This window comes from Dipodomys ordii, unplaced genomic scaffold, assembly GCF_000151885.1.
Source record: "Dipodomys ordii isolate 6190 unplaced genomic scaffold, Dord_2.0 Scaffold51, whole genome shotgun sequence".
NCBI lineage: Eukaryota > Metazoa > Chordata > Mammalia > Rodentia > Heteromyidae > Dipodomys > Dipodomys ordii.
In genome coordinates, this window is record NW_012267267.1 from 6,757,523 (window position 1) to 6,776,927 (window position 19,405).

Consider the following 19,405-nt stretch of genomic DNA (forward strand, 5'->3'; position numbering starts at 1 on the left):
AAAAAGCCGGAAGTGGCGCTGTGGCTCAAGTGGTAGAGCACTAGCCTTGAGCTGAAGAGCTGAGGGACAGTGCCCAGGCCCAGAGTTCAGGCCCCACGATCGAACCCAAAAAAAAAAAAAGTAAAAGTTATACTACTTCCCATTTCCCACTATATCTTTGCCTTAACAGTAAACCTAAATGAATGGCATTTAAAAAATTCCCGAAGGAACTTTTTAACAGCATCAGCTACTGTGGATTGTCTGTTTCAATTCACATGAATTGTTCCATCTCGGGATTTCCACTTAAAAAAAACAAAACAAAAACAGACAATAGTATCTAAGGCACATCCTCATTCATTACTTTGTTCAGCCAACAAATATTAAGCATATTCTTTATTATAGGCAGTACATACAGTAGTGAATAAAACAAAAATCTCTGTCCTATAATACATAGGTACATACCAGTGGAGATAAATCCTACAGAAACAAACAAAAAAAGAGTACAAGATTGAAAAGTGAGGAGAAAGTACTGTTCTATATACAGTGACATTAGAAAATTATCTCATAAGATTATCTGGGGTACAAACAACAAATGCTCTGAGCCAGAAATGGGAAGCGTGTAACTGTGATTTGGAATAAACCCCTATAGAGTGTCATTACCTCAGGTGAAGAGTCCAAAACCCAGATCCTGTTGGAGCCTGTAAAAATGTGAGCATTTATGCCAAGAGAAATGGGGCAAACTTCAAGGTTTTAAGCAGAAAAGCTGTACTAATTACTGTACTGAAGGTGCTGACAAGGAGAGCAGGCAGCTACACAATAGGACAGTTACTTACATAATTTCTACTTGAAATTTCCGCTGTGAGATAAAAGGTATCTTAAATTCCATTTAAGATATAATTTTGAGATGCATATTAACTTCTTAATGTAGATGTTACAAATATTTTAAGTGTTTCCTTGGGCGAGGTCTTTACTGGAGTTAAAAACTTATGAATCCGATGGGAGCCCGTGGCTCACGCCTGTAATCCTAGATACTCAGAAGGCTGAAATCGGAGGATAGCCAGACCGGGCAGGAAAATCCGTGAGACTCTTTTTTTTTTTTTTTTTTTTTGGGTCCGGTCATGGGGCCTGAACTCTGGGCCTGGGTGCTGTCCCTCAGCTCTTCAGCTCAAGGCTAGCGCTCTACCACTTGAGCCACAGCGCCATTTCTGACTTTTTTCTTTTTTGCTTATGTGGTGCTGAGGAATCGAACCCAGGGCTTTGAGCATGCAAGGCAAGCGCTCTACCACTGAGCCACCTTCCCAGCCCTCGGTGAGACTCTTATCTCAAATTAACCACCAGAAAACCAGATGTGGCCCTGTGGCTCGAGTGGTAGAGCTCTTGTCTTGAGCTGAAGAGCTGAGGGGCAGCACCCAGGCCCAGAGTTCAAGCCCCATGCCCGACAAAAACAAAACAAAACCACCTTATGAATCACAAGAATGCAAGACTTTTAAAGGCACAAAGTGATAACGAAGTTAAGACCACACAACCCTTGATATGTATTCATGGGAGAGATGAATAGGTATCTATAAAATATTCTGAAAAGAAGTAGCCTTGAACCGAGGGAAGATCTAGGGATAAGTGGTGTCCCATGCCCAAAGGAAGTATTGATAAGTCAAGAAGTGATCACGTAGATCAAAGCTGTTTGTGGAGTCAGTTAAGAACAAAAGCTCTAACTGTATTTGATTATTTGCTCTTAATTGACTTTCACAAATCCTTTTAATTTGGTGCTAATATTGGGATTCGAAGTCAGCGCCTTAACTTTTTTGCTTAAGGGTCCACCACTGGAGCCCTGCTCCACTTTTGGCTTTTAGGTGACTAATTAGAGATGACAGTCTTAATATCTGACTTGGAACTTCAGATCTTTGAGTAGCTAGGATTACGGGTGTGGGCAGAGAAAAAGGTTTTCCCATCAAAAAACAAAACAACAACAACAAAAAAGTGTTTGTGACTGTGAATGTGAGGTTTTCTTCACGTCCTTAATTGAGCAGGAAGAGCCTGCAGAAAACATGTTGAGTGTCTGAAGGGAACAAAAGCGACTTGGAGGTGTGGGAAACTTTAAGTGAGCAGCCCCAAGGAACATTCAAGTCCGCACAGCTGTTATGATTTCTTTCCTTGGGCTCGTGGAATGTTTTAAGGAGAAAAGCATTTTACGGTGGAGAGGTATCGCGGAGAGGGCAGAGAAACCCTCTGCTACCCAAACGGTCGGTCTGCAGTCTGGGGCACCTGGCACCCAGCACAGACAGACTGGAAAATCAAGTCCGAAGACTGCAGACTGGGCGAAGAAAAGAGGAAGGGTAGCCCCAAACAAACCGGGGTTTTGCTAGGGCAACGGCAGTAGGGCCTTAAGAAGGGCTTTAAGACCAAGAAAGAGCCGTGGGCGCCCGGGAGCTCTGGAAGGCTGCCATCGGAACCCAGACGATGTAGTCAGGCAGTCCCTTTTCAAATCCACGGGAAGGACCTAGCAGGCTCCCTCCGGGCCCCACGCGAGATGACTGGTTTCGGCGCCGCAACTTACGACGTGGGATTTGCTTGCTTGCGGCTGTCGGTCGAAGAGCTGTGCATGGTGGCCGAGGGCTGGGGGGCGGCCGGACGCCCCCTTTCCGAGCTGTTCCGCGAGTCCCAGCCCCGCCGGCGGCGAGGCGAGCGGCCGAGGCGGACGCCCGGGAATGTTTGCCGGGCGCCATGGAGACCGGGGAGGCCCGGTTCAACAAGCGGCCGCGCGGTTGGCTGGCGGCTCGAGGCCGGGAGGAGGGCGGAGGCGGAGGGGAGGGCAGAGGGTTGGTGGAGCCGGAGGACGCTCCGGACGACGACGAGAAGGCGGAGGCGGGCGGCCCGGGCCCCAGGCCCCTCCCAGGCTCTGAGTCTCCCGGCTGCAGGCGGATGGATGGGGCTTCTTCAGGCGGTGGCGGGAGCAGCGAAGGAGGCGGCGGCGGCGGCGGCTGTAAGTGCAGCCTCCACAACCCATCTCCCCGCTCCTACTCGCGTTTGGGGTGAGGGGCTCCGGAGGTGTCCTCAGTCCCCTTTCTCTCCCTCCCCTCCCCCCACCTCAGGGCGCCTCCCGGAAGACCTTGTACTTCCGGGGCGGGGCTTCCGGAGAACGCGCTTGCCTGGCGGGCCGCGCTGAGGGAGGGGGGGGGGGCGTCTGCTGCCGTGGGGCGCATGCGCAGCTTCCCGCCGTCGCCTCGGGGCTGCAGCCGGGTCTTTTTGCCTTTGCGGTGACGGTGGCGGCGGCGGTGGTAGCAGCGGCAGCAGCGGCAGCGCGGATTTCCCTGGCCGTCCGCTGCGGGCTGAAAATCCGCTGCGGAGTGAGTTCGCCTCGCCCCGTTCGCTTCCGCCCCTCTCTCCTGTGGACTCTGGACCCCGGCCCGGGGTGTGTCTAAGTGACAAGCTCCCGGTGACTCCACCTCTTTTCCCTTGTATTTCCTCTAGTTGTGGTCCAGCCTTGCGGGGAGGTTCCCGTTTGCACCGAGGCAGCGGGATCCTGGGCCGGTCTGCCCTCTGAACGGGAGGGAAGGAAGCGAGACGATCGAAGAGGGCTTTGCTGTGAGGGATCGAGCTCCTCCCATCATGTCCCTCCCGCCTTTGAGGAGCCTGGTCCTTTTAGCTTGGCACGGGAGACAAGCCTGGACTGCAGCCCATCTGCGGTCCTTGCCAACCCGTATGACCTTGGGCGAGTCACCTACCCCTCCTTGGGCTTCAGTTCTCCCTGTTTAAAACTTCCTCCAATGCTAAAATTGTGTGATTTTGCAGAAGAATTATATATGACCGGCCTAGCTACTCAGGCCACTTGAGCTTAGATGACCTGGAGTTGATTGAGCCCTCTTGCTTCACTCACGGTTGACATGCAGCAACATGTGGATTGGGTTGCTTTTATTCCTTTACCATTGGCGACAAACTGCATGGCTCAAGGTTCATTAATATTTTTTAAAAATTGCCTTGGGGTCCTTGACCTAGTTCCAAACCTTCTTTAAAAAATAATAGGCGTTTAGTAACAGTACAAGCCATCTTTAAAAAAAAAATAAGACAGGGTGAATGTGAGCTTGTGATACGATGGTTTGTCTCGTTGCTACTGAGGCTTTCTCTCCTTTAATCCAGATGGTGTGGTGGCTCGATTCTCCCAGTGCCTGGCTGAGTTTCGGACGTGGTTAAGATCCAACTGGTTGAGATTCAATGCAGACAAGACGGATGTGATGCTGGTAGGCAGGGGCACACTTGGAGATTAAGGGAGGGAAAATTCAAATTCCCTCAAATGATATAAGAATCATATTATTAAGCTGTATGTTCCAATGTTGGAGAACAGTTAATGGGTCAATAATTCCCAGAATGTGGTGATATAAAGATAACATTAACAATGTATGAACTATAAACATATCAGTTTGTAATATACTGATGAAGTGGAGTCCTGGATAAAACGGTAAAAATTATAAAGTGAAAATCCAGAACTTCTCTTTGAAGAACCAAAAGGCTATATACGTATTTTAGGCTGACATTAATAAAAAAAATTGTTTAACATAAAGATGATGTGTATTATTGTAGATGCAGGTGTAAATGCTGGGTTCCCAAATGTAATGCATTATTGCAACCTGCATTCTGTCTACTAAAGGAAAACTCACTTTGGCTAAAATGGCCTTAAAAATATGGTGTTTTTTTTTTAAGTATATAAGCATTTTCATCAAGACTAATTTTTACCTCTGTATCTTGAAGATCCCGTGTGGGGCTGTCACGTTTAGATACAAATTTTATGAGTTTACAAAATAATTTCAAAAAAGGAGCTATGGACCCCAAAAATTATTAGATTTAAACCTCATTTTTAGTGCTTTACTTATGTTCACCTATTTCAGTCAATCAGACCCACAGTTAAAATTGTTAAAAACATTTTTATGATGTATTTTGCAAGTAACTTTCAGTTGCATAAACAGATATGTTTATATGGCACAAAGATATATCTAGTGATTGAATTGTTGATACTGAATAAAATGTCACATTTATTAGACATATGTAAACTGTCAAGTTTATTTACTAGCTAGTTTAAGGTACTGACTAAAGGAAAATAGTGACATGAAAGCAAAATGAAATATGAGGGATCTATGTGTATGTGCTTTATAGCTGTTATGAAAATCATTTAATCATTTTGAATGTAGGATTCAGTAAATTGATCCAGCAAATTCCCAATATAATAGCAGTTCTGAGTAGCTTAATGTGGTAAAAATTAGTTTTAGTTTGCTTGAAAGCAAGGATGCCATTAGTTTTTTATTTGCTTGTATATGTACTGGGTCTTGAACTTGGGGCCTCAGGCTCTTATTTGGTATTTTTGCTCAATGCTGGCTCTCTACCATTTGAGCCATTTCTACAAGGAGGCATTTAGAAATGGGGACAAGAGATGAGGCATTTATTCAGGCTTTTTATAATGTGTTGTTTTTATATTGGAACATAAACCCACCAACCTCATATAAAATTGGTATTTACCGTACTTTTTAACTTAACCTTAAACATTTTACTATATAATTCTAATAAAGCTACTATTTTGGATTAATAAATAACAGAAGAAGGAATAGTACTGAACAGATCATAATTAATGAACTGTTCAATGCCTTTAGCTCTATCATGTCCTGTAAAAAGATATTTTTTTTGTAATGCAAGTATGATCCAGATTGTGTTTCAATAAATATTTCTGTTCAGTTAATACAAAGTGCTGAAGGAACTGAGGGTAAAGGATGAAAGTAACAAGGAGGTAGATTCTAGCCTACTAAAAGGATCACTGTTCCAAACATTAGAATTGTTTTAGTAAAAAGACAAACTTCTTTAATAAGTTTTAGTAAGTCATTGGAGGCATTTAACAAAGGGAGAAAAAGGCTAGTAGCTGAAGCATTCTGAAGGATTCCTAACTCCACTGGGTAAAACTGATTAAAGGCCCATCTAAAACTAGGATTCTATGACCAGTCACTGCTTTTTACACATTTGATACCTAAGAGTTTTAAGAAAGACTTCGTTTAAATTATGATGGCTCCTGAAAAATTTAAAGATAGGAGTATCAGTAGTATAAAAGAGAATGAAAGTATTCTAAATTCCTTAGTAATGTGTTACCTGTGCCTTACAGTATTAGAGCTGCTGCTTCTTGCCTCAAAAAAACTCCAGAAGCCATGTCTATTTTCTAAAAAAAAAAGAGGAAGAAAAATAGGATTTTTACCCCCTAAACAATACTACCATTTAAAGTTAGTAACATTGATCATAATATTAATAAATTTGAATGCTACTTAATAGTAAGATAATTACCCACTCAAAAATGGTTCTGACTGGATTTTCTACTTTTCAAGATTCAGTAGTTTAAGGGACCTGATCTGCTCTTTATTCCAGTTGGGATTTGTGTTGATTGTTTAAGTGAAGAATCAAAGATTGACTGGACCTAACCAAGTTATTCTTATACTTTATATTTCAACAACTCTTAGTTTTCCCATTGGTAGCTGGCTCAGTTCCATACAAACTTACTTTAGTGGGCGATCTTACTTCATCCCCCTGGCATGAAGCCTTCCTTTCTACTTCTGAGCACTTAGGGATTTTGTCTATATCCACATCAGGTCCAATCACATTCTTCTTCTTTGGCTTCAGCTCTTAAATGTGTCAAGTGAAAAGTTATTTTATTTCAAGTCAAAAGTACTAACATAATTCACAGGGTAACTCTTAGAAATTCTATACATGTGCTAAAATATTTATTCCCTCAAAAAATCCTTTAAAAAAAAACACTTAAAGGGCTGGGAATGTGGCTTAGTGGTATAGTGCTTGCCTAGTATGCATGAAGCCCTGGGTTCGATTCCTCAGTACCACATAAACAGAAAGGGCTGAAAGTGGTGCTGTGGCTCAAGTGGTAGAGTCTTAGCCTTGAACACAGAGAGGCTCAAGGATAGTGCCCAGGCCCTGAGTGGAAGCTCTAGGACTGGCAAAAAAAAAAAGAGAAAGAGAAAGAAATAACACTTTAAAAAAATGAAAATACTATACAGTACAGTTGTGGTAAACATTGTTTGTAGACTTGGGTACCTTAAAGTTTTCCTTTCTCTTCTTTCCCTTGCTTTTCTTTCAGTAGAAAATGTGCATCAGATGTTTATGTTTAATTGGTTTACAGACTGTCTGGGGACTCTTTTCCTGTCAAATTACCAGGTAATGTCCTTTCACTTAGCAGCTACTTCATGTGCCTGTAAATGCAGTTTATTCATACTCAAATTATTATTGAGCATGAGTTTTAAGTTAATGTTGGCTTTTTTGGAAATAGGAAAATGCTTGATAGAGTCTAGAATTCTAAGGGAATAGAAATTTAAGAAAATAGCATTCCTCAATATTGCACTATAATTATGAACTTTAAGAAAAACTGTATGTACACGTTTATGCCATGTATTTTAACATTGGTATGTTATTTAGAGGGAATGAATATCACCCAGATGTTTGACTTTACTAATCATTTTTAAAACTGCATTAAGAATAATAATTCAGGATTCGAGGGCGCAAAACTGGTCTTTTAAAAATAAGACTTCTAAACTTTGGCTTAGTAAAATACCTCCCTGCCGGTTTTAATATTACCTTTGTATTAGCTTCTACCATAGTAAATAGGAATGAAGTCTGCTTGTTACTTTGAAGTCATTGGCCCTGGCATTCATCAGCCAGAGCCAATTGGCAACTCCTAAGGTAATACATTAAAACAGACTCTTGCAGGCATTTTAGGCATTACGAAGAAGGAAGTTATCCCTCCATGCAGGGCAAGTTGGAGTTATTTATACCCATTTAAAGCAGGTTTTTTTTTTAAAATCGTTTTGTCTAGTTGTGAAAAAAAAATTGAAGCCGTGCACAATGATGCTGCTACTGGCATCACGAAGTGAGATCTGGGGATGGTAGACTCCCCAACAGACCCTTTTCTTAATCTTTGCTGCTGTGGCCAAGGTTTGGGGATATGGGATTTTATATTTCCCACCGAGAATTGCAATCTGTCCAGGAATAACCGCTTTCAAAGCGCAGTTCGCGCGGCCGTCGGGGCCGGGCAACATCCGTTTCCAGCAAATGCACTTCAAAAACCACTGGCTTGTAAAATAGATCGTGTTTTTCCCCTTGCTGTTAAATGCAGGATGAGGCTCCCCTCCCCCGCCTCCCTTGACCTCGCTGCTCCCCACAGGCCTCCTGGAGCTCGAGCTCCCCCTCCCGGGGCTTCGTGGGCCGGGGCGCTGAGCCCAGGAGCCCCCTTCCCCACACCCACCTTGGCTCCGCCTTTCTGCGGGCCCGCGTGCGTCCGCTTCTGCGCGTCCTCGCCGGCCTTTTCCCTCCATTGCATCCTAGCCGGGGTTCCGCGAGGGGGCGGAGTGGGGTGTGGCGGGCGCGCGCTCGGGCGGCTCCTGCGCGTTCCCGCTGAGGCGGCGGGAGCGGCAGAGACAGCGGTGGCTGGAGTCCCGCTGCCGACTCTCACATCCGGGTTCTGGCCGTGACCCAGCCGCGGCCGCCGCGGAGATGTGACCCGGCAGTACGGCAAACATGGCGGAGGTAAGGGAGCGAGCTCCCCCTCCCCGTCCCGGAGCCGGGCGCCCCCGGCCCCTGGCCGGGGAGGAGTGGAGTGGGCCTGGCCAGGAGAGGCCCGGCCCTGCCGGCGCCGCTGCCCACCTGTTGTCCGCCCGGCCGTGCTCAGGCGGGAGCTTTGCTCGGAACTTAGTTGGGACCGGTCCAGGTCCGGAGGCAGCGGAGGCGTCGTTGGAGTTGGGGGGCACTTTGAAGGGCTGCGTAGTCACGGGGTGCGTGGGGGGGGCGGTGGACGCTCGCTCTCTGTGGCGCAACTTTGCCGGGCGGTGGTCGGGGCCGAGGGAGGACCCAGCGCTCTGCCCGCGAAGTTTCTTCCTTCCCGGGCCGGGATGCTGTTGCGCCCTTCGGCGTCACCCCACCCGTGCGCCGCTGACACCGCGTCCGCCGGCGAGCACCTGAGGCTGCCCGCGGAGCCCCCTCCGCAGCTCCCTCCGGAGCCGCCGCCCGGCCCTCCCAGCCCTCCGAGCGGGCTTCCAGCCGCCCGCTCTGCCTCCCAGACCCCGAGCCACCCCTGCCCACGCCCCCGACCCACCTTTTTTTTTTCTCTCTCTCTCTCTCTCCCAAATTAACGCTGCTTCCTAGGTCACTATCTTACATTTTTCTTTTCTTGAAGGAAGCATTTCGTGGGTTTTCTTCACTCGTTTTCTTCCTTTTTCGGTGTGATCTTGGTATGAAACCCAAGGGTCCTGCTCACGTTAGGCAATCACTGCCCCTGGGCCACAGTCCCCAGCCCTGCCCGCTCACCCCCCCCCCCCAACAAGTTCCCAAAGCCCCTTTCTTCTACGGCAGATCTTGTGTATGTGTGGCCCTCAAAATTGGGTGGGCAAACAAGCACTGTTGGTCTATGATTAAGTAGAACTTAGTACATGTAATTGGAAATTTCGGTTTTGCTTCTGGTTTAAGCCTTTGGCCGTCAGCTTCGTGGAGTTTGTTTACCAGTTTTCTTGTCTGTGAAAGAATTTCGTTATTCTTTATTTCTGAAGTCTGAAATGATATATTTGGAATGTTCTGTCTCCTTTGAGATAAGCCACTCTTAAATGTTGTGTTCATAAGGCATTACTTTTGTAGACTCCACGACTCCGTGATTTCATGATTCCAATAAAACCTAAAAGTCGATTCAGGAAGTATATTTTATTTAATACTCCGGTTCCCTCTCGTTTTCAACTCCTTTATTTGCTAAGTGAAGTCAGTGGTGGATACTTTTTTTCGATACCGTAATATCATTTTTAAACCCTGGAATAAATACAGAAACATGGTTAGATAATGGAGGCCAAATGGAGAGACTTGTAAAGGTTTTCTAGAATCGCTGTTAGTATGTTATTTCTGCTTCTTTTAAGGCAACTGGCTTTGTATTTGTGTCCTGGTGAATTTACTATTCAAGTAGGAAAAGATTTTAGTGTAGCTGGAATGTTTGCTGCCAGTATGCTTTTTAAAATATTTAACGTTTCTGATTTGCAGCTAAATTTTCTTAGATTTATATTGTTTCTTCAAGTTTTTTAAGGTTAAATAATTATATTTCAAGGCAGAAAGTTAGCAGTAACATTTGGCTTCACTACGACCAAACACTTCAGTATACTGAGACTTTTCTTGTGAGAATCTTATCCTTGTATTACTTTTCTTCCTATATAAGGGAAAGGAGTATTATGTAACTGGATTTACCTTTAGTAAACTGGATTTACAATTAGTTTTCAGTGGACCCCCTTTCAGTGAATACTCATTATATAAACAGCAGTGTGCTATATATACACAAATACGTATATATATATATGTACATAAAATATGGTACCATATATGCTCTATATATTGTGCTGCTCGTAGTGGCTTGAACTTTAATTTCTGTACTCTTGAAGGCAAGATGTCCAGTAAAGTGAAAATTAAAATTAATAATTTTTCCTTGTGTCAATACTGTAATAATTGGGGTTATTTTTAAGATGAACTTAAAAATAGATGAAGGAGAATGGTTGGTTTAAAACTACTCACAGTACTTGATAAAACTGAGGGGGACATTGAAGGTTATTGAAAAAGAATGTCTCCACACAAACATAGGTATACTTTTGGTGTTTTTGTTGTTTCCTGCTTAAGAATGACTGACCTTTTGTATTTTAGAATACAAATTTCTTTAAATGTAATAAAAATATACACATTTTTCTTACTTGATATGATCCTCTTAATAAATTGGTATTTAATGGCTCTTCAGTTGTGATAACACTGAAAACATTTGATATGTTAGAAGAGCATATTTCCTTAATGCTCATTGTTTATCTCTTAAGATTATCCCACCCTCCTAAAAGGAGACACTTAAAGAATGGAAATTATAGGGTAATCACATTTTAAGAGGAAAAAGAAAGAAGAAATAGTTGATCCTTTGGGTTTATAAGGAATGTGATGTAGATACCATTGGGAATGAATAATTTGTCATTTGTTTCAGAGTTTGTAAACATGTAAGAGACTTCTTAAGGAAAACAAAAAGCCATATACCAGTGCAGGGCCTGTCTTTTTCATTGAGCTACAATTCTGTAATATAAAGAGAAAACATTTTTAACAGATTAGCTTAGTATATTAGTTTTAAGTACATTATTATTTCCAAAACTGATACATAAACATTTTTATTCGCTATCATATCTGTCTGAAAAGCAGATTCCTTGCTTAACATTAATGTACTTGGATTTTAGTTTTTAAGGAAGTAGGATTGTGGTTTTTGTTTTGTTTTCAAAATCTTGTTTCACTGCAGTTGATTTAAGCTTTAAATTAATCTCCATACTGCAATGAATTTTTTAGATTTTATATTTCAGAGCTATTAGGGGTTTTATCCAAAGTAGCCAAGAACTTCAGTGTTGCATCAAAGTCTTAAAAAGAGTAAAAGTCAAAGTACTTGATAACCTTGCGGAGGAAGATTTGGTGGAAGGAATAAAGAAGTAAATTACTGTCAGATCATTCTAGTAAACAAAACTAACTTCCCAAATAATTTAAAAAATACTTCCATTTGAGTGTATGTCTTCCTGAAAAGTGAACAGCTATATAGAAATTTTGTGCTTGATATTCCAAACATGTCCATATATATATATATATATTTTTTTAATCCACATGGTTTCAAAATACATTGCAGTGACTTAAACTTGCTTGGAGGCTACTCTGTTGAGCTTTATTCTGTCGTGTATAGCCATTATATTTATGAAGATAAGAAATGTACAAAGTACTACCACCAAACAGCTTCTTAAAAAATGATATCTTTCCCATGTAGTTCTAAATTTAAAGAAAAAACAATTCAGAGCTGGAAGTGAGGCTCAAGGGGTAGTAGTGTGCCTGATAGAAGCCACGAGTTCAAATCAGTAACCCTCTCCCTTCAAAAAAATTGATAGAAGGATGGACAGACAGATAGATATTCAATCTTGTCCATTTAGCTGTGCTTGGAGCAATTCATAATAAAAGTAGAGAATTTAGGTCTTAAAGGAAATTGAACTAAACTTCAAAATTCTAAAGTATTATCATCATAGAGAAAAGTGAAACTGTTTAAAGTTATGCAGTTTGTTGTAGATTGGACAATTAATCTCTGGCACAATTGACCGGAACCTAGGTTTCTGAATGTCTTGCTTTATTTTCCATTATTACTGTTGTCAGTCTGCTCCTTTTAACTTGAAGAAGCATTCCCAAGACTAATAGTATTTCTAATAGTAATACAGACTTAAATGACATAATTTTGTAAGGGTAAGTGTAATGGCAAACTTTTGGCATAGTACTTCTGCTAATTTCATCCTGGATTAGTGTCCCTAACTCTTAAACTTTTGTACTTGTCTCCATTGCTATGTGAATCTGACTTAACCTCTACATTCCTAAGGATGTGTTAGCTCAGTACAGTTAATTATAATGGTGATGGAATTGGCTTGAGAGGAACATTGAGACAGTTCTCTCCCAAATTACCGGATTTTCCCTTTGTGAAACATGTTACACTATGTTGATAAAAAGAATACTTGAATGCCTTTGAGGCATTGAGTATTTGTTATAACTGCTAGCAACTTTGTCAGTGAAACATGTCCATGTATTGGTGAAGGTGGAACTCGGTTGATTTAGCCTCATTACACTTTACATATATCTGTTTAGTATTGTGTTTGCCATCTCAGATAAAATAAATGTGTATCAAAAAGACAATAATTTTTCAAAACTATAGTTTATAAATAGTATCAAATAGTAGGCTTTCTTAAAAACTGGAAAAAGAAATAAAAGAAAATTCAACAAGATTAACACTTTCTTATTAAAAGAGTAAGTAAAAATGTGGAAGTGAATAATTCCAACAGTACAGAAAAATAGAAGATGAAAAAAACCCTCTTGACCCATTTCTTAGAAGTATTATTAATAGATTCTTATGCAGCTTTCTAAGGAAAAAAAACTGCATATTCTAGCTCAGTTTACTTCATGTTCTACACTTTCTTTTACTTGTGGGTAATTTAGAGTTCCCCCTCTCAACCCAAACACTTCTGTCTTTTTTTTAAATGGACTTATAGTAGGTTCCACTGCTTTGAATAACTATATATCATTTCTAACTAGTTAAACGATAGATACCAGTTTTTTCCTTTTTTTTTTTTTTTGCAATTGTGGTATACATAGAACTTGCTGTGCTCCTTTAAAGTGTGACAATTGGCAAATGATATCCAGGATGGTTAAAACAACTCATATTTCTACCCATAATCTATGAGTATATTTTAAATAAAGACTTGCTTACTTATTATTTTATTTTCCTTACACTTTTCCTTTCTGAGTCCCTGTAGTAATAAAAGACATATGTTGCAGGTTACCCTGGAGAGTGATTGTTACTTTAGATACTAGTTTCTAAAGAGACATAGATAATTTTGTGTTCATATTTTAAACATGCTTTAAACTGATAAACCATTGCAGAAGAGAGAGTAATGAGGAAGAAGGAAGAGGAAAAAATACTTAATAGTTTCTCTGGAAGGTATAAAAGGAGTCTTACGAAGACAAATGTTAGGGATTGTTAAGGTCTGCCTTGATCTGTTGGCTTTATATTCCTAGGTTACCAATCTATAAAAAGAAGTACATGGGCGTAGGTATTGTTAGCAGATTTACGGTTATTGTCAAGTAACTTATGTGTTTTAAAGTATATACTGGTATATAAATGTAAGTCAGTTTTGCTATTGTCTTTTATATCTAAATAAATTTGCCTTCATTCTGCACTGAAACCTCTTATATTGTGATACTAAACTCACATTCTCCTAAAAAGATAATCATTTTATTTCAACAAAATATATTCACAGTTTGAATTATTATCAAATGCCAGCAACTCATCTGTGATTTATTTGAATATAGTTAACTTGAATACAAATTTCATTCCTGCCTTGTACACTGATACATTTAAATTTTATTTTGGATATCAAATACTACAATGTATAGATACTAAATATATCTGCAGGCACACCATCCCTAATTCCTCTCCCCGTGCTAATCTAGATTTACTTTCAGTCAGATCATAGTCTTTGAAACCTTCCAGTATGATCTTCCTTAGCTTTGGGCTTTGTTCTATTGTGTGGCTTGTAACTGCAAATGCTGCCACTTTTACATGTGATATCTTAATGAGTAGAAAGTAAATGAGTCTTTTTCATAAATTTAAAGTGGTAACTATCAATAAAATGTTAATCAGTAAGGTATTTATTATTTAGTGCTGGTGAGTCTGCCTTTTTTCTTCCCTGGTGGTATTAGAGTTTGAACTCAAGGCATCATGCTTGGTAAGCAAGTGCTCTATAACTTGAACCATGCCTCCAGCCCATTTTGCTTTAGGGTGTGTGTGTATGTGTGTGTGTGTGTGTGTGTGTGCACGTGCGTGTGCATGTGCGTGCGTGTGTGCATGTGTGTGTGTGTGTGCTCTATAACTTGAACCATGCCTCCAGCCCATTTTGCTTTAGGGTGTGTGTGTGTGTGTGTGTGTGTGTGTGTGTGTGTGTGTGTTTCTGAATAGGGTGTTGAGGGTTTTATTTTTGTTGGTATTTTTTGTTTGTTGGGCATGGGGGAGTGCGTGGGGGGGAGCGTGGCTGGTTCCTGGGGCTTGAACTCATGGTATGGGTGCTTTCCTCAGCTTTTGTGCTCAAGGCTAGTGCTCTACCACTTGAGCCAGCTCCACTAATGGCTTTTTTGGCATTTAATTGGAGATGAGAGTCTCACGGACTTTCCTGCCTTGGCTGGCTTCAAACTTCAATCCTCAGAACTCAGCCTCCTGAGTAGCTAGGCATACAAGTATGAGCCACCAGTAGTACCCGGCTGATTTTTGGGCTTTGTTTTGTTTGCTTATTTGTTTGTTGCCAGACTGGTTTCAGAATACAGTCTTTCTATTTATGGCTCCTTTGTAGCTGGGACACGGACCATGCCTAGTGGCTTAAGCATCTTCTCAGTTTTTATTTAATTCCTTTGAAAGGAATTTATGACTGAAGATGGCTTGTTTATGATTGTAAATTAACTGAATTAAGATAAAACAAAATCACACTGATACTAAAATAAGCTGCTACCAGTTTTATCTTTAACTTTTCTAGTTGCTTATGCTCAAACTTACAAGAGATACAGTAGTACAGCAAAGGAAACATAATTAGTGGTTATCTGTGCAACCTTCCTCAGATAACATAACCTCTCTATACTTTTACTTGAATGTTGGCTAATTCTTTGACTTAAAACCATGTTATTTGGCTAACATAGTACTTGGCACTTAAATAACATTTTAATTATTTTTCCTTTTGATTTTTCATAACATAATTTTTGCTTAAAATATTTTTGATTTCTGCCTCCCTTTTCATAACTCATTTATGTAAGCAGTTAACAGTTTTCTTGTTAGCAAACTTTTGTGTGTTTGCGTTTGTAGTATTCACCGGTGAAAAATCTGTTTCAGAAAACTGCACAACCTGAAATTCTACTTCTTAATCCACATGTTTTAAGACCAAGTTTTTCTTTTTTTTCCCCCCAGAACTGGGACTTGATTCAAACAATCTTGGCTTTTGGCTTTTTCACTCAATGCCGGCATTGTACCACTTGAGGCACAGCTCTTTGAAAATCTGAATCAGATTCATATTGTTGTCTTTGTAGATTCAGGAATACTTAAGATTTTTCCGTCTTAAAGATAATGGAAGGGAAATGATGATATGGGAAGTTTTAATTTGTATTCGATAATTCAGACATTAAAACTTCCTATAGTTTTTACTGTCATAGTACTCGTTAAATAGTTCCTGTGAAGTTTGTGATGATATACTGTATAGAAATACTAATTTGTCTCTTTTCTCCTCTCCTCAGCCATCTGTTGAGTCTTCAAGTCCAGGTAAGTATTTTTTTTCCTATATTTTTTAAATCTCTATTTGACTAACATTTGTCCTATTAGTTGCATATAAAAGCTAGAGGCGTTAGACTATCATCTGACTTGCTTTTCTTCTGAATGCTTCTTTTCTCTGGGGAAAAAGAAATGGATGAAATGTTTGACTGCCCATGAAAGTACAGGTGAGGCTGCTGTGAGGTCTTCCTCATGACTATTTTTGGATTTTCTCTCTCTCTCTCTCATTTTGATTAATTATCTCATGTATTTCATATAGTTTTCAATTGTTGCTTGATTTTGAAGTATGTATGAAGTCTAAAGGATATCAGTTAGCTTAGAAATTGTAGGCTTGTGAAGGAAATTCAAAATGTTTTATTTGTGAAAAATACTGTTAATGTATTTACTGAAGGACAGCAAATTATGTAAAAGTAAATATTTAGTGTTGTAAATTAATAAAGTTATTCTTAGAATTGAGTTAGGTGTAAGTTGTATTTTCTGACCTTACATTTCAGCTTTGTATGTTCTCCCCCAAACATGATTATGATTCTTTTTTTGGGGGGGGGTCCAGTCGTGGGGCCTGAACTCTGGGCCTGGGCGCTGTCCCTCAGCCCTTCAGCTCAAGGCTAGCACTCTACTACTTGAGCCACAGCGCCACTTCTGACTTTTTTTTTTCTGCTTATGTGGTGCTGAGGAATCGAACCAGGGCCTCAGGCATGCAAGGCAAGTGCTCTACTACTGAGCCACCTTCCCAGCCCGATTCTGATTCTTTTACTTTGAGAAGTTGCAAACTTGTAGTATTTGGACCATTCTGGGCCACAAAAGAATTTAGAGCATTTGTATAAAATCTAGATACAGGGTTCTCCTCATTTGGCAGAACTGATAATAATTGGTTGTAATGAGGAAAAAGTACTTTATTTGTCTCTCTTTCCAGAAACTTTACCAAGGTAGAGCAACATCCCTATATACTTTCATAGAGGTTGAGCTTATACTTGGGAATTTACGTATAACTGCAGGAAACAAAAATTGGATTAAAAAACTGAAAAATGCTCTGTGTACAGTATGGGGTAAAAAAGAACCTAGTAAAGTGTGGCAATAGAGCACTCGGGCACTGTAATGTTTTATTTTAAAATATCTCATATATTGAGTATTCAAATATGATACATTCCACATTGCTGCATTTCACATATTATTGGAGCAATCTCTGTTTTAAATTTCATGGAAAAAATTTTAATGCTTAACGTGAACCCTTTTTTAATGGTCTAGGGCCTTTTTCCTAAATACAAATGGAATTGTGCTCTATTGTGGTTAAACTAAATTATTTCCAGACCTCTTTTAAAAAACTTGGTCAGCTAGGCATCAGTAGCTCACACCTGTAATCCTAGCTATTCAGGAGACTGAGATCTAAGGATGGCAGTTCAAAGCCCGCACAAGGAGGAAAGTTTGTGAGTCTCTTATCTCTAATTAATCACCAAAAAGCCAGAATGAAGCTGTGGCTTAATTGGTAGAACACTTGCCTGGAGCAAAAAAGCTCAGGAACAGTGTCCAGCTTAAGTTCAAGCCCCAGGACCAACACACACACACAGACACCCCCCCCACACACACACACAGACACACACACCACCCTCACACAAAAGCTCGGGAACAGTGTCCAGCTTAAATTCAAGCCCCAGGACCAGCGCACACACACGCACACGCACACACACACCACCCTCTCCCCTAAAAAACATGCTAACACACACACACACACACCACCCTACAAAAGCTCGGGAACAGTGTCCAGCTTAAATTCAAGCCCCAGGACCAGCGCACACACACGCACACGCACACACACACCACCCTCTCCCCTAAAAAACATGTTAACACACACACACACACACCACCCTCACACACACACACCACCCTCCCACCTAAAAAACATGTTAACTTTACACTAAATTTTATTTTTATTCCACCTGAAAAAAGCCCTTTTATAATACACCTAAGAGTAAAGTATATTTAAGCTTTGTGACATTTCTGAAACTCAGTGTCTGAAACTTAACATTCTTTCTAACTATTTGTTTGAAAGTATATTCTGGATGGTTGACGTTGGAAGTAATTTAACCTCTGTTATAGCACCATATCCTTTTTAGGATGTAGAATTAAAAAAGATTCTAGTATTCATTAATATATTGCAAATATAGGTAGTTTTATGAATTTTTAAGTCATTTTGTCAGCAAGTATATAAAATTAATTATTCTAAATGGTAATAAATGGGTTTCTCAGTTACCATTAGCATAGGCAATACTGGAAGAATAATGGAGTCAGAAGAATGCAAATATCTTTAGAAGCTTTTGCTATGTATTGAATATTTACAATGTATTACCTTTTTTTTTTTTTTTTGGTGCTGGTCCTGGGGCTTGAACTCTGGGCCTCAGCGCTGTCCCTGAGCCACTTTGTGCTCAAGGCGAGTGCTCTACAACTTAAGCCACAGGACCACATCTGGCTCTCTGAATGGTTTATTGGAGATAAGAGTTTCACCGACTTTTCTGCCCCAGCTGGCTTTGAACCATGGTCCTCATATCAGCCTCTTAAGTAGCTAGGATTATAGATGTGAGCCACTCACAGGTACCCGGCCTTTTTTTTTTTTTTTAATATAGTTTCAGGCTGAGAAACACATTTTGAGGTAGTTTTTTGTTGTCCTGAACTTCTGGCCCAAAGGAATGTTTTTCTCATAAGTAATACGGGTTGTAAGTAATTATGAAATTTATGAAAAACATTAGTAATTCCAGCTTCATGTAAAAATAATTTTTTGTGCACTTATAAAAAGTTTTGCCCATTGTAGATATATACTTTGGAACCAATGCTCGTAATAATTACGTGATCATGAATCGTTTGTGACTACAGCAGAATAAGACTATAGCCATTAGGTTAGGGGATTAAGAGAAGGGAAGAAAAAATTTAAAGTCATTAAATGAGTGCATATGATACATAAAATAAATTTATTTTTGAATCTTTGAAAAGATAGGATATATTTTAGTAATCCTACACTATGGAATTTTACAACAAAGCAGTGGTCTTTGCCTCAATTCTTAAGGAAAATATTTATACAAAGTACTAGACATCCTACCCTTAAAAATTTATTATTGTAACTCTCCCCTAGGAAACAGTCTAGCTAACAATGGACCTGGCAATTGACAGAGACTAATAGAACAATGTAATAAAAAGTCAAATGAAATAAAAGGTCAGTTTAAGAAAAGTGAAAGCTTATAGATAAAGGTATAATGTATGTATGACAAAGAAATTGGAATAAGAAGGGAGACATTAAATTGCACTTTGATAGTGAATATAGTTGGGGAATAAAGTGTTATGTTCCCCTTTCCCTGCCTTTACCCCTAAGGCTTGAGCTCGGAGCCTTGCACTTTTTGCTTGGCTTTTTTCACTCATGGCTTGAGCTCTACTACTTAAGCCCATACCTCCATTTTGGCTTTTGTGCTGGTTAAATAGAGATAAATCTTCCAGATTTGTATATCCTGGCTGACTTTGAACTTCAGTGCTCAGATC

The 19,405-nt window shown here is 40.3% G+C and overlaps 2 protein-coding genes across 12 annotated transcripts in view; one reads left to right on the plus strand and one right to left on the minus strand.

Annotated features, from left to right (window-relative positions):
• Wdr78 (WD repeat domain 78) overlaps positions 1–2,707 on the minus strand; it is a 62,665-nt gene extending 59,958 nt beyond the window's left edge. The window contains exon 1 of the mRNA XM_013020504.1: positions 2,534–2,707. The gene's annotated coding sequence lies outside the window, so the exon portion shown is untranslated. The remainder of the gene's footprint in view (positions 1–2,533) is intronic.
• A 62-nt stretch (positions 2,708–2,769) lies between these two features.
• The window catches only part of Mier1 (mesoderm induction early response 1, transcriptional regulator), an 80,967-nt gene continuing 64,331 nt past the window's right edge, over positions 2,770–19,405 (plus strand). For 3 of the 11 annotated variants that reach the window (XM_013020581.1, XM_013020580.1, XM_013020574.1), the window contains exons 1-3: positions 2,770–2,959; positions 4,114–4,214; positions 15,850–15,874. In XM_013020581.1, coding sequence (XP_012876035.1) covers positions 2,899–2,959; positions 4,114–4,214; positions 15,850–15,874 — 187 coding nt within the window. In that variant the 5' untranslated portion in view covers positions 2,770–2,898. The other 8 variants (XM_013020576.1, XM_013020575.1, XM_013020577.1 and 5 more) reach the window with 8 other exon arrangements.